Source organism: Rana temporaria, chromosome 5 (genome assembly GCF_905171775.1).
Source record: "Rana temporaria chromosome 5, aRanTem1.1, whole genome shotgun sequence".
NCBI lineage: Eukaryota > Metazoa > Chordata > Amphibia > Anura > Ranidae > Rana > Rana temporaria.
Window position 1 is genome coordinate 100,337,210 of NC_053493.1, and position 16,505 is coordinate 100,353,714.

General features: G+C 43.1%; 1 protein-coding gene across 1 annotated transcript in view; it reads left to right on the forward strand.

The window, feature by feature from the left end:
• The window catches only part of CHN2 (chimerin 2), a 438,139-nt gene that overhangs the window by 404,228 nt on the left and 17,406 nt on the right, over positions 1 to 16,505 (forward strand). Inside the window, exon 10 of the mRNA XM_040352931.1 lies at positions 6,127 to 6,204. Within this exon, the coding sequence (XP_040208865.1) occupies positions 6,127 to 6,204 (78 nt within the window). The remainder of the gene's footprint in view (positions 1 to 6,126; positions 6,205 to 16,505) is intronic.

Here is a 16,505-nt window from a genome sequence, read left to right on the forward strand (position 1 = left end):
AAAAAAAAAACGGATGAAAAAACGGATGGAAAAACGGATGGAAAAACGGATGGAAAAACTGATGCAAAAACTGATGCAAAAACTGATGCAAAAACTGACGAAAAACTGATGGAAAAACGGATCAACTGATGAAAAAAAAACTGATCTGAAAAACTGAACGGACGTGTGAAAGAGCCCTTAGAGATCCTGATAAGCCTTCTGTTGGGTGACTGATGACTGTGTGGAAGAGATTGCTAATGTGGACTTTTCCACTTTACAGTTATTATCGACAGGGCTTTTTTTCAGGGGGAACTTGGGGGAACTCAGTTCCACCACCTCTGGCTCAGACCCTTTGGTGCCTGCTCACCACAATATCTTATACCCTACATTGTGACATCAACATTTTTTTTTCGGGTTTACATCCACTTTAAGTGAGGACCTTTTTTACCCCCACTGGCCATAGCCTGGCCCTCTTAAAGTCTAAAGGACAGCAAACTGGCCCTTTGTTTAGAAAGTTTGGAGACCCCTGCTCTAAGGGAAGATAAATGCACTATATTCATCTAGATAATGTTACTAGCAGTTTGATGTGCAGTTCAGAAAATGACAGGGAAAGTAATCGGGAGGCTTCTTTAACATAGTACTCTTGAATACCTGTATCCTTATTTCATGATCTATCATAATTCCTTAGGAAAGAATTGTTCCATAGCAACAAATCTCTTATTTTTTTAGGGTGGTTTCTGTGTTGTGTGCAATCAATTCTGAAGTATGGGTTATTTTAGAATACATTTGTGTGCTTTAATTACTAAATCTCCATTTATTGGTCTCTATGTTCTAGTTTTACATTTCCCCCACCTCCCTCCTTCTCTGGCACCCAGTGACCATAGAGGCCTGGAACAATGATTTTAAGCAGAATGTTTTTTCATAAGAGAGTAATTAGGAATTCCCCAGGCTGCACCTGCAGGACCCATCACTACTTCCCTCCCAGATGTGAGCCATACTAAAATGCACACTATTTGTGAAAATAATAAAAAAAAAAATTGTTTGCATATGATTGAATGATGAAGTCAGTAGAGCTTCACCTCATTCACTAAGCTAGGTTACAACTCCCTTGCAATGTGAACAGTCGTTGTGCCTTTAATAAATTAAAGGATAAGTTCACCTTTCTGGAAAAAAAAAATGGACATTCTTTGCAGGTAAAAAAAAATGTGCATGTATTATTTATTTGTTAGGAGCCTGTAAATCATTGCACCCGCATTCCGCATATCAGGCTCCTGCACACTGTCCGTATATCTGCTTGTACCTCTTACAGGCAGGCAGTTACACGACTAGAAGACTCAATGAATTATCTAGAGCGCTCACTAGCGCCATTATAGTTCATTGAATACTACAAGCTGCCAGACTTGAAGGCTGTGGGTACATGTAGTTCATTCACAGAATAAATGCTGTGGCTGTATGGGAAAAGCCCCACAATGCTGAGTTATTTTTAAATTGTGACAGCAGGTGCAGGGAGAAGATCCCCAGCCCCCTGTCACAATTAGGAAAAGGAATCTGTGAGAAGCTGCAGGAGCAGGAACATGTTAGGCCTCGTACACACGATAGGTTAACCAGAGGACAGCGGTCTGAAGGACCGTTTTCATCGGTCAAAACCGATCGTGTGTGGGCCCCATAGGTTATTTAACCATAGGTTAAAAAAAAGACAACTTGCTTTAAAATTAACCTATGGATTGGTAACCGATAGGTCAAAACCAATCGTTAGTAGGCACAACCATCGGTTAAAAATCCACACATGCTCAGAATCAAGTCGACGCATGCATGGAAGCATTGAACTTCGTTATTTTCAGCACGTCGTTGTGTTTTACGTCACCGCGTTCTGACACGATCGGTTATTTAACCTATGGTGTGTAGGCGTGACGGACCATCAGTCAGCTTCATCGGTTAACCGATGACAACGGTCCTTCAGACCGCTGTCCTCTGGTTAACCTATCGTGTGTACGAGGCTTTACATGTTAGACCCTAAAAATGGGTGGAATATGTAACTTGTTCCCAAAGGTAAACTTATCCTTTAACACCATGCAGTCAAATTTGGCCAAGATCTGAAATGAATATTGAACATTTCCAATACTTATACATACTCATTACTGCTCACAAGGTCACTATCAAATTATCACAAGCCATGCTCATCAATCAGGGGCATGCTGACAATTCCAATTTAAAATGTCAATAAGAGATTTTGTACATCCCCAGACCACCTACGATTTTCATATAACCAGTGCTGTTTACTTGAGATCATTGTAATTAATTAGGAAACAATGTATGTTGCACTATTGTATGGTATGTAGACTGTGACCCAGAGCGTGAAGTGACGGCATGTGTACAGACACAATTTTGTGGGCTAAGTATAGCACTGTGCGGTGGGCAGTGAACATAAAGTCCAAGCTTGGCAATAGTAATATATTGTGCAAAAGTTCAGCAAGTACAAACAGGCCCAGCGGGGTACAAACAGGCCCGAGCCACTTACAACCCTGAGCATATGCTGGGGGGGATAAGGGGGGGGAGACGCGCTTATCAGGGGGAAACAATGGTGATTGGTGTAGGCTCTCTAAACATTATAATGAGCCTCTATTACCAGTCTACGGGGAACCCAATAAATTAGATTTTCCATATTTGTGGATCTTCCTAATATGATTCCCAAGTGAATCTTTCAACCATGCAGACATAAAAAGTATAGCTTATAATGAGTACTGATAATGAGGTACAGGCAACTTTTTATTGATCCTTTTCTTCTCTATAAAGAAGTGCAATGAATGTTTCACCATGTAAACCTTCACTAAATGTGCTTTGTAGTATCAATGGGCTTGATATTAATGTTTTTGATGTGCTGTTCACATACATTAAAGTATAGCTAAAGGCAAAACACATTTTTTTTTTTTTGGACAGAATGGAGAGGGGTTAGAATACCTATTAAGTTGTCCCCGTTAGGGAGATTTACCCTCTATTTGTCCTGTTTACCATTATTGAAAGTGAACTTGTGAGTTGTCCAGTGGCGTCACTAGGGTTGGTGTCACCTGGTACGGTAAAATATGGTGTCACCCCCCCCCCCCCCCCCCCCCAAAATAAAAAATATTTCAAATATTTTTTACCCTACTGTTTGCTCTCTGTTCTCCTTTCTTCCCCTTTTTCTCTCTCTCCCTATCCATCTTTCTTGTGCGTTCTATCCCTTCTTCTGTCTCTCCATTTTTCTCTGTCCCCTCCCCCCACCTATCTTTCTCCAGAAGCGGAATTCACATCTCAGGAGCCTATAGGCCAGGGGCGTACCTAGAGCATTTGGCACCTGGGGCGGATCCAATATCTGGCCCCCCCCCCCCCCCCATGTTAAAATGTAAAAATACCCCACTGTGCCCCCTGCATACCTCTGCATCCTTCAATATCTTTTTGTTACTACTGTGTACCCCCTCTCCACAACTGCACCTCTGGACCCCTTTACATTACACAGCCCCCTGCATCACTGGACCCCTTTACATTACACAGCCCCCTGCATCACTGGACCCCTTTAAAATTACACAGTACCCTGCATCACTGGACCCCTTTAAAATTACACAGCACCCTGTATCACTGGACCCCTTTACATCTCACAGCACCCTGCACCTCTGGGCCCCTTTACATTACACAGCACCCTGCATCACTGGACCTCTTTACATTACACAGCACCCTGCACCTCTTTACATTACACAGCCCCCTGCATCACTGGACCCCTTTAAAATTACACAGCACCCTGCATCACTGGGCCCCTTTACATTACACAGCACCCTGCACCTCTTTACATTACACAGCCTCTGCACCACTGGACCCCTTTACATCACATAGCCCCCTGCACCTCTGGACCCCTTTACATTATACAGCACCCTGCACCTCTGGACCCCTTTACATTACACAGCCCCTGCACCACTGGACCCCTTTACATCACATAGCCCCCTGCACCTCTGGACCCCTTTACATTACACAGCACCCTGCACCTCTGGACCCCTTTACATCACATAGCCCCCTGCACCTCTGGACCCCTTTACATTACACAGCACCCTGCACCTCTTTACATTACACAGCACCCTGCACCTCTTTACATTACACAGCACCCTGCACCTCTTTACATTACACAGCACCCTGCACCTCTGAACCTCTTTACATTACACAGCCCCCTGCATCACTGGACCCCTTTAAAATTACACAGCACCCTGCATCACTGGACCCCTTTAAAATTACACAGTACCCTGCATTACTGGACTCCTTTACATCTCACATCCCCCTTTACTTCTGGACCCTTTTACATTACACAGCACCCTGCACCTCTGGACCCCTTTACATTACACAGCACTGTGCACCTCTGGACCTCTTTACATTAAACAGCACCCTGCATCACTGGACCCCTTTACATCTTATAGCACCCTGCATCTCTGGACCCTTTTACATTACACAGCACCCTGCATCGCTGCACCCCTTTTACATTACACAGCCGCCTGCACCTCTGCACCCCTTTACATCGCAAAGCCCCCTGCACCTCTGGACCCTTTTACACTACACAGCCCTCTGCACCCCTTTACATTACACAGCACCCTGCATCGGTGGCCCCCTTTACATCTCATAGCACCCTGCACCTCTGGACCCTTTTACATTACACAGCACCCTGCACCTCTGGACCCCTTTACATTACACAGCCCCTGCACCACTGGACCCCTTTACATCACATAGCCCCCTGCACCTCTGGACCCCTTTACATTACACAGCACCCTGCACCTCTGGACCCCTTTACATCACATAGCCCCCTGCACCTCTGGACCCCTTTACATTACACAGCACCCTGCACCTCTTTACATTACACAGCACCCTGCACCTCTTTACATTACACAGCACCCTGCACCTCTTTACATTACACAGCACCCTGCACCTCTGAACCTCTTTACATTACACAGCCCCCTGCATCACTGGACCCCTTTAAAATTACACAGCACCCTGCATCACTGGACCCCTTTAAAATTACACAGTACCCTGCATTACTGGACTCCTTTACATCTCACATCCCCCTTTACTTCTGGACCCTTTTACATTACACAGCACCCTGCACCTCTGGACCCCTTTACATTACACAGCACTCTGCACCTCTGGACCTCTTTACATTAAACAGCACCCTGCATCACTGGACCCCTTTACATCTTATAGCACCCTGCATCTCTGGACCCTTTTACATTACACAGCACCCTGCATCGCTGCACCCCTTTTACATTACACAGCCGCCTGCACCTCTGCACCCCTTTACATCGCAAAGCCCCCTGCACCTCTGGACCCTTTTACACTACACAGCCCTCTGCACCCCTTTACATTACACAGCACCCTGCATCACTGGCCCCCTTTACATCTCATAGCCCCCTGCACCTCTGGACCCTTTTACATTACACAGCACCCTGCATCACTGCACCCATTTTACATTACACAGCCACCTGCACCTCTGGACCCCTGCATGTTACACAGACCCCCTCAGTGCAAACACCCCCTTAGTACAACCCCCCTCAGTGCAAACACCCCCCCCCCTTCCCATTCAGTACCTCAGATCATCGCAGGCAGCGCCACGGCACATGGACAGAAGGTCCCCTCCCCCTCTGTACACACAAACAGAGAGGAGGGGGCTGTGCCTGTGTGCCGACTGCCGAGCACCGCTAACAGCCCGTGGCTGTGAGAGGAGGCGATGGATGGTGCTGCGGTGTCACCCTGCAACCCCCCCCCCTCCTCTTGTACCGCGGCGCTCGGCGCTCCGATTCCGCTGCGCTCATCGGGATGGTGTCACTCCTCTAGTGGGTGTCACCCGGTGCGGACCGCACCCCCCTAGCAACGCCTCTGGGGTTGTCCCAGAAAAGTAATAGATTTGGACAGTTCTGGTGACCTAGGGAGTGCAAGGCATTCTCTTATTTTCAGGGATTTCCTCTCACTTCTTGGTTTAGCGATGGGGCACAAATTATATATCATTTTATAGCAGATGTTTTGCCTTCAGTTGATCCCAATGCATTTCTGTGAAACTTATCTTAAGTAAGATTTTTTTTTTTTTAAATATGCAACAATGTAGATGAATTTATTGCATTTGTGTCCCTTTTCTGCTTATAGGCTTGAAGTCAGAAGGCCTGTACAGAGTTTCAGGTTTTACAGAGCACATTGAAGATGTAAAAATGTCATTTGATCGAGGTGAGTTATCAGTTTTTATCAGGAAGGGGAATGAATTGTGTCTGTGTTGTGCTACATAAAGCAAAATGTGAAGTTTTCTTTGTTATACCGGTTTTACTCTTTCCTGGATTTCATACCGATTTTACTGTTATACTGGGCAGTATAAAATTATTCTTTGACAATATAATAATAAAAGACAGTCCTTTTGCTGCCATATAATTACACATTTTACACCAGATGGCTCCAACATGTCATTGAACTCAAAAGTGTTCTCTGGTATAATTTAAAGTCTAACTTTATTTAGTTTTGAATAGGTGGTGAAGAGTTAGAACCATAGGTAGGTGGAAAATGTGTGCACGTTGTACAGATGCATGTAGGCCCACTGGGATTTAGGAGCCCATTAAGTCAGACGGGTACTGGAGCCCCTCCCACTGTCCCATTGAAAAGGGCACTACCTACATTTAGGGCGGATGAAAACCAGGAGGCTTTATTCATGGTGTCCTAAATGTTCCACTGGTCTGCTATTGACATGCATCTCTATACACAGCGAATACGTGTTTGTAATTGAATTAGGGAGTAATTGAATTAGGGAATAAAAATGCTCTAGCAAAGCGCGGTGACGTACAACACGTACAACGGCACTATAAAGGGGAAGTTCCATTCGGATGGCGCCACCCTTGGGGCTGCTTTTGCTGATTTTGTGTTAGTAAAAGACGATTCACGCTTTTCAGTCTGTTACAGCGTGATGAATATGCTATCTCCATTACTTACGCTAGTTTTATCAGAACGAGCGCTCCCATCTCATAACTTGCTTCTAAGCATGTGCGTTTTTTTTATGTCGTTAAAGCCCACACACAACCATTTTTTACGACGTTAAAAACGACGTGAAAATTTAGAGCATGTTCTAAATTTTTAATGGCCATTATTTACGTCGTAAAAAAATGCTCTGGAGCCCACACACGATCGTTTTTAACTACATTAAAAAAATATGTCATTTTTTACATTCCGAAAAACGGTCGTGTGTACACGGCATTAGAGCTGTCAGAATACACAGCTGATTGACAAAAGTTTTTCACCTTGTTCATTCAACAGAAGTCAACCTTTTGATCAACTTCTATCAAACAGGGATAGCCACACACTGTTGAAAATTCGGCCTGGACCCTGCTTGATACATCTATAGCCACCTTTAGACTGTTGTCCCTTATGAAAGATTTCACCCCTATTTCAACTTTGGCAACAACTAACCAACCCCTCACCACTCTATCTAAAACGAAAGAAAAAATATAGACTAGAGATACTCTTTAACCACTTAAGGACCGCCTCCTGCACATATACGCCGGCAGAATGGCACGGCTGGGCACAAGCACGTACCTGTACATCCTCCTTAAGTGCCCAGCCGTGGGTTGCGGATGTGCTACCCGGTCCGAAGCTCCGTGACCATGGCCGCGGGACCCGATCGCCGCCGGAGTCCTGCGATCGGTCCCCGGAGCTGAAGAACGGGGAAAGCTGTGTGTAAACACAGCTTCCCCGTTCTTCACTGTGGCACTGTCATTGATCGTCTGTTCCCTGATATAGGGAAAGGCGATCAATGATGTCACACGTCCAGCCCCGCCCCGTACAGTTAGAAACACATATGAGGTCACACTTAACCCCTTCAGCGCCCCCTAGTGGTTAACTCCCAAACTGCAATTGTCATTTTCACAGTAAACAATGCATTTTTAAAGCATTTTTTGCTGTGAAAATGACAATGATCCCAAACATGTGTCAAAATTGTCCGATGTATCCGCCATAATGCCACGGAAAAATATGTACAAGAATACGTATCGGCCTAAACTGAGAAAAAAAAAGTTTTTTTTATATCTTTTTTGGGGGGTATTTATTATAGCAAAAAGTAAAAAATATAGATTTTTTTTTCAAAATTGTCGCTCTATTTTTGTTAATAGCGCAAAAAATAAAAACCGCAGAGGTGATCAAATACCACCAAAAGAAAGCTCTATTTGTGGGAAAAAAAGGATGCCAATTTTGTTTGGAAGCCACATCACACAACCGCGCAATTGTCAGTTAAAGCGACGCAGTGCCAAATTGCAAAAACTGGCCAGGTCCTTTACCTGCGTAATGGTCCGGGTCTTAAGTGGTTAATGAAGCAGTAATCTAGTTATGGGTTCGTTGAAGCTGCCCTTGTGTAGATGCTGCAGGGCCAATAGTAGTAATGGAACTTATACTTGTTAAAGCCATTCTAGGTTTAAGGCGATTGTAGTGCTTTTTAGAAGATCTGTTTTGTTTCACATGCGATCGGATCAACCTGAACAAATATAAAAATAAGGAATTCTTTTTTTTTTTCAACTTTAATTTGCTGTATTCTGTATTCTTATTCTGGGCCTGTGACTCAGCAGCATTGAAGTCAGGCATGGTCAGGCAATTGGCATCTTCAAAGCAAGGCCAGCAATGTCAGTCCATGTATTTTTCTCATGACTGCAATATTTAAGATGATCAGTTTAAAGGGTTAAAACAAATCCAAATAGAAATACTATGGAAAATACTGGCTTTTATTTACCGATCTGACTGCTAATTTGCCAAAAACCCTCTTGCAGAGCTTTGTGTTCTGATATTATCCCACACTTCTAGATTGCATGGAGCAGCATGTCCCCCATTGGCCACTTTTGTTCCTTCCACCAACCTGCTTGTCATGCATTATGCTGCCGTGACTGGAGTTTGATGGGGAAAACCAAAAGACCCAGCGAGAAGACATGATATTCAACACACCAGAGGTGTTGGTGCACAGAGATCTCAGCTAACTGGCCAGTGGACAGATGCATATAAACCTGCTTCTTTATACTGTTAGGCCTCGTACACACGACCGAGTTTCTCGGCAAAAACCAGCAAGAAGCTTGCTGGGGTTTTTTTTGCCGAGGAAACCGGTCGTGTGTAGACTTTTCGACAAAGAAACCGTCGAGGATCTCGTCGGGCCAAAAAGAGAGCATGTTCTCTATTTCCTTGACGGGAATGGGAAAATTTGGCTCGCCGAGATCCTCGGCGGCTTCACAAGGAACTCGACGAGCAAAACGATGTGTTTCGCCCGTCGAGTTCCTCGGACGTGTGTACGAGGCTTTACTGTTTGTTTTTTTCTTAAGCCCCTGATAGAGCCACTTTAAACAACATATTCTGTTATGCGAAACAACTGAAAACAGTGTGAAATTGTGCTTCGGCTGCAGTTCAAAGGTCCTATGTCAACCCAGGATATAAACTATGGACCTGTATAATGCTGTGCTCATCGATTTGTGCAACTGACGTTGTTCTTTAACTTATTAAACACAATTTTTAATAGTCCTCGGTGTACCCAAGGTTTTTTTTAAAAGCTGACACAATATTACGTGGAAATAATTTTCCACTATTGAAGAAGTGAAGGGTATTCTTGGTAAAGAGCATATGGATTCAGTTTCAGCGTTATAAAATGCAAGCCATTTTGTTCAATGGAGTGGAAATCGTTGCAAATGCTATTTGATATTTGTAATCCATCTCCTTAGTACCAATAAGGTGACTATAAAATATTTAGGTTGATGTCTGTTTGGAAAATGGTTTTAGATTTCACAAGGAGTCCTGTCTTTCAGAAAAATAAATTCTCATCATGTTACTGTCATTATTAGCACAGAGAAAGGGAAATCATCAAACCTACAATATTTTCTGCTACACGCTATGACATCACAAAATGTAGTAATTTGTGAAGTGGACATGTGAATATTTTATACTGTCCTAGTCACGCTGAATAAAATATTTATATATGTAAAGTGCTGCACTGTAAATATACTGTATAAAAAACAGTGTGCTGATTTAACGTTGCTGTATTACTATAAATAAAGAATATACTGTATATGCAAACACAACATTTGTGAGTCTGTAATTATTAATGACCAAGGTAACCCGTGCAAACAAATCCATGAAACAAATCACAATGTCCAAAAAAAATAAAAAATCTCCCAAAAAATGTGCTCACCATAACAAATGGATCCTTATTACAGAGGTCTTTTCTAGTTACGGATTTATACATTTTGTGTTTGCATATATATTATTTATTGATACCTTAGTAATATAGCAACATTATATATTCAATCAGCACACTGTTTTTTATTTATATATCTATAGCGCAGCTCTTTACACATACAGTATCCCACAAAAGTGAGTACACCCCTCACATTTTTGTAAATATCTCATTATATCTTTTCATGTGACAACACTGAAGAAATTACACTTTGCTACAATGTAAAGTAGTGAGTGTGCAGCTTGTATAACAGTGTAAATTTGCTGTCCCCTCAAAATAACTCAACACGGAGCCATTAATGTTTAAACCACTGGCAACAAAAGTGAGTACATCCCTAAGTGAAAATGTCCAGATTGGGCCCAATTAGACATTTTCCCTCTCCGGTGTCATGTGACTCGTTAGTGTTACAAGGTCTCATATGTGAATAGGGAGCAGGTGTGTTAAATTTGGTGTTATCGCTCTCACTCTCTCATACTGGTCACTGGAAGTTCAACTTGGCACCTCATGGCAAAGAACTCATGAGGATCTGAAAAAAATAATTGTTGCTTTACATAAAGATGGCCTAGGCTATTAGAAGATTGCCAAGACCCTAAACTAAGCTGCAGCATAGTGGCCAAGACCATACAGCGGTTTAAAAAGACAGGTTCCCCTCAGAACAGGCCTCGCCATGGTCAACCAAAGAAATTGCGTGCATATGCTCAGCATCATATCCAGAGGTTGTCTTTTGGAAATAGACGTATGAGTGTTGCCAGCCTTGCTGCAGAGGTTGAAGGGGTGGGAGTTCAGCACCACACACTGCATCAAATTGGTCTGCATGGCTGTCGTCCCAGAAGGAAGCCTCTTCTAAAGATGATGCACAAGAGTTTGCTGAAGACAAGCAGACTAAGGACATGGATTACTGGAACCATGTCCTGTGGTCTGATGAGACCAAGATAAACTTATTTGGTTAAGATGGTGTCAAGCGTGTGTGGCGGCAACCAGGTGAGAAGTACAAAGACAAGTGTGTCTTGCCTACAGTCAAGCATGGTGGTGGGAGTGTCATGGTCTGGGGCTGCATGAGTGCTGCCAACACTGGGGACCTACAGTTCATTGAGGGAAACATGAATGCCAACATGTACTGTGGCATACTGAAGCAGAGCATGATCCCCTCCCTTTGGAGACTTGGCCACAGGGCAATATTCCAACATGATAACGACCCCAAACACACCTCCATGATGACCACTGTCTAAAGAAGCTGAGGGTAAAGGTGATGGACTGGCCAAGCATGTCTCCAGACCTAAACCCTATTGAGTATCTTTGGGGCATCCTCAAACGGTGGAGGAGCGCAAGGTCTCTAACATCCACCAGCTCCGTGATATCATCATGGAGGAGTGGAAGAGGACTCCAGTGGCAACCTGTGAAGCTCTGGTGAACTCCATGCCCAAAAGGGTTAAGGCAGTGCTGGAAAATAATGGTGGCCACACAAATTATTGACACTTTGGGCCCAATTTGGACATTTTCACTTAGGGGTGTACTCACTTTTGTTGCCAGCAGTTTAGACATTAATGGTGTGGAATTAATTAGTGTTTGGGTTATTTTGAGGGGACAGCAAGTTTACACTGTTGTACAAGCTGTACACTCACTACTTTACATTGTATAATTTCTTCAGTGATGTCACATGAAAAGATAACAATATATTTACAAAAATGTGAGGGATGTACTCACTTTTGTGAGATACTGTATATATTTGTTTTTACTATTTGCACTTGGTAAAGAGCAACAGAGTCTCTTCAATGACATATTGGGTATCATTCAGAAAGGTCTGATAAATTTGTTTTCTTCTTTTTTTTTTTTTTTTTTACATTGGCCTTTACTTTATGCCAGTGGTCTCAAAGTACCGGCCCGCGGGCCATTTGCGGCCAGCGGACCAGTTATAAATGGCCCCCAGGCAGGGTGGAAGTGAGGGGAGCAAAAAAAAAAAAAAAAAAAAAATTTTTTTTTTTTTTTGAGCTGACCCCATCTGGTGGTGAGCCGTTGGTATTACAAGTTATTACCACCAGATGTGAGCTGGCGCCATCTGGTGGTGGCCGTTGGTATTACAAGTTAAGCATTACAAGTTAAACAGCAATTCTAATGTCATTTTACACTATTTTCACTGCCATCTTCTTCCCTCTAATTAGAACCCCCAAACATTATATATATTTTTTATCCTAACACCCTAGAGAATAAAATAGCGATCGTTGCAATACTTTCTGTTTCGCCGTATTTGCGCAGCGGTCTTACAAGCGCACTTTTTTGGGAAAAAATTACACTTTTTTTAATTAAAAAATAAGACAACAGTAAAGTTATCCCCATTTTTTTTAATATTATGAAAGATAATGTTACGCCGAGTAAATTCATACCCAACATGTCATGCTTCAAAATTGTGTCCGCTTGTGGAATGCCGACAAACTTTTTTTACCCTTTAAAATCTTCATAGGCGACGTTTAAAAAAATCTACAGGTTGCATGTTTTAAGTTACAGAGGAGCTAGAATTATTGCTCTCACTCTACCAATCGCGGCGATACCTCACATGTGTGGTTTGAACACCGTTTACATATGCGGGCGCTGCTCACGTATGTGTTCGCTTCTGCGCGCAAGCTCGTCGGGACGGGGTGCGTTTTCTGGCTCCTAACTTTTTTAGCTGGCTCCGAGATTCCAAGCAAATTTGTCAAACCCTGACTTACACCAGTGCTGGTGGTAATAATGCGCTCGCTGACACCAGTGCTGGTGGTAATAATGCGCTCGCTGACACCAGTACTGTTGTTTTTGAAGTTTGAAAGTTTGCATGCGGCCCCTCATGGCATATGAAAACTTGTCTTGTGGCCCTCAGGTAATTTGAGTTTGAGACCCCTGCTTTATGCTCTCATGTTTTATCATTTCCATAGGATTTGTTTTTATGTGCGCATGTATGCAAAACTTTATAATGGCACATGCAAATTTGCCATTCACTTTAGGGGAATACCAGCCCAAAATAGTAGAACACAATCTCCTCTAACTGCACTGTTCATTTTTTATTTGCTTTATATCAGCAGTATGTTTTACTTGCCTTATTCTGATGTCATTCTGGCTGATCATGTGATGTGATGGGTCCTGTGTATTTAGTATAGATATTTAGGGGCAGATCCACATACATCTGCGCCGGGCGCAGCGTATCTAAGATACGCTACGCCGCCGTAACTTATCTTTTTTTTTTTTAATCCACAAAGAATCCGCGGCGTAGTGTATCTCTCGCGGCGTAAGGGCGCGGAATTCAAATGGATGTAATGGGGGCGTTTTTTATGTTAATACGTCGTGACCCGACGTAAACAACGTTTTTTTTTAACTGCGCATGCGCCGTCCCTGGGGGTATCCCAGTGCACATGCTCGAAATTAAACCGGAACCAGCCAATGCTTACGAGGGTGACGTCATTCGACGCAAATTCCTATTTGCGAACGACTTACGCAAACGACGTAAAAAATTCTAAATTGTACGCGGGAACGACGGCCATACTTAACATTGAGTACGCCTCAGAATAGCAGCTTTAACTATACGCCGGAAAAAGCCGAACTCAAACGACGTAACAAAATGCGCCGGCCGGATGTACGCTCGTGGATCGCCGTAAATAGCTCATTTGCATACTCAACGCGCAATTCGACGGGAACGCCACCTAGCGGCCGCTGAAAAATTGCAGCTTAGATCCGACGGCGTACTAAGACGTACGCCTGTCGGATCTAGCCGAGATGCCGTCGTATCTTGTTTTGAGGATTCAAAACAAAGATACGACGCGGGAATATTCAAATTACGCCGGCGTATCAATAGATACGCCGGCGTAATTTCTTTGTGGATCTGCCCCTTAGCATTCAGTTCACAACTAGTAAAGATGGCACAGTTCTATCTCATTTATGGGTCATATAATATTCCTGGATGTGCTGCGCAAAGGGGCATCTTTGCTAAGATTGCCTTACAACATGTATTGTTGCTTGTGGTCTAGTCGGCCACAGCCAGCACCAATGCTTTAGATAGCTATTATATGTGTGTTCTCTTTGGCATTGAATAGGTTATAAAGTGATCCAGGGGCTGGGCAGTCACATGGTCAGGGCATGTGAAACAGGTGCAGCATGTTTTGGATCAGACAGTCAGGCCCATTTGTGTGAATAGTTTTCACTGATCCCCTGTTGACAGAGACAATTCATTGAGAAGTGACTTTCACAGAACAAAGGAGCAGTTTAATGTCCTGATGGGTGCAGCTGCTGTTTTTTTGTTCCGAAAATGATTTTAATTGTTTATTGAGAGTACAGATGAAAGCATAGCAAATAATGAGATACATCATTACTGTCGCTGTTGGGAAATAATACAGAGCTTGTGCTATGGCAGGAAGACCCAATGGCACCTACCTGGCTACCATTGCAAGATCGGTATAACCAACAGGAAAAAACACTGGATTGTTGCCAGCATCCCAAAAGTATAAATAGCAACAAAAAAAAAATACCCCCAAAACAGTGGGACTTTGAAGGCAACTAAAAAGTAATTTCATTAAGATAAACTACTTACAGTACTTTATTACAATACATAAAAACAGAACAAATAGCTACAAAAAATGTTGCAAGTAATTGCAGGAATTCTACTCCTCAGTTACTCACCTGGCACAACCTGGGTTTACCAGATATGTTTCTTTTCTGAAATACTTCTACATAATAATAATAATACTACAATTATTTATTTGTTTTTTTTACTGATAATAGAACAGTGCCGATCCTGACCTTCCTGGGGCCCTAAACAAAATGACATGTCACATTAAAGTTGAGCAGCGGGGGGTTGGGGGTGTTCTGCTGTCAGAAATGACATTTTACATTAAAGTGAGAAGTGGGGGTTACCTCTTCTCCCATGCAGCCAGCAGCCAGCAAGTTGAGAAGCGGGTTAAGGGGCCAAAAATGACTTCTCCACAGCTTTGCGGGGCCCTAAGCGACTTGCATAGTGAGCCTATAGGGCGGATCGGCCCTGTAGGTAGATGGCTCTTTGGGAGCAAGAGTCAGGGACAAGCTGCTATTTCCCGAACAACTCAGTAAATGGACTGTAGTGGCATACATATAGTTTATATAGATTGCACATGGCTTTTCCAGTTTGTTAGAAACCACCTGTGTGCAATATTAGGGTTTATGATTTCAGAACCAAATATGCCCCCCACCCCACATAGGCATACCTCTAAACAGCTCAATAACCACATCAATTTCATGCAGGATCATGGGATTGGGATCATGGCTTTTTTTCAGCGGGAACACGGGGGAATGCATTTCCGGCACCTTCTGAACTGACTGTATGTAATAGCAAGGGATGCTGGGGTGTGCTGCAGGGTATTGATGCTCACTGCTGTGGATCTATTTTTGCAGGGGGGTCTATTGTTGCTGGTGGGAGACCTATTGTTTCTAGGGGGGTCTTATGTTGCTGGGGGGGTCAGTTGTTGCTGAAAGAGATCTACTGTTGGGGGAGGGGTCTATTGTTGATGGCAGCCAGAGAGTCTATCAATGCTGGCTGTATGGAGATCTGTTGATGCTGCCGTGAGTCTATTGTTGCTGGCGGGGACATTTTGCTGTGGGTGGTCCATTGTTGTTAGGGGGATCTATTGTTGCTGGCTGCAGGGGATCTATTTTACTGCTTTTATTGATATCATTACAAAATTCCATATAAATTACTTAGCACCACAAAATGATGCTTGGTTCTATATTGTCTAAAAGGGGCGATACTGGGAGGTGGGTAGGGGGCGGAGAAAAGGGGTGACTCGGAAAGGGGAAGTTCCTGCACCTATTGTCTGAGAAAAAAAGCCCTGGTTGTGATTTTATATATATATATATATATATATATATATATATATATATATATATATATATATAGGTATATATTTTAATTAGCTTAAATCTACATTGTCACTCTGTTGCTAGCTCTTGCTCTTTGTTCATCTGTAGCAGTCTTGCCCACTCACCTCGGATCATGAGAAGATACAGTACAGAATCTTGTGGCAAGAAGCAGTTTAAGAAGCCTAGTTAATCAGGCTACGTGGGGTTAAATAAAACAAAGTTTAAAAGGGGAGTGGACTGCACTTTTTGACTGTAACATTACACGCTGCTTGAAGATGCTGTTTAAAGTAATATAACCGGTTAATACCTGTCAATCATTTACTTTGGTGTTTCAATTTTTTTATGTAATACCACCCAAGCCTTGAGATCTTTAATCCTTTGTTAGGACAGATAGTGTGCACATCTAGTTTACAACTGATAATGAAAGTCTGCC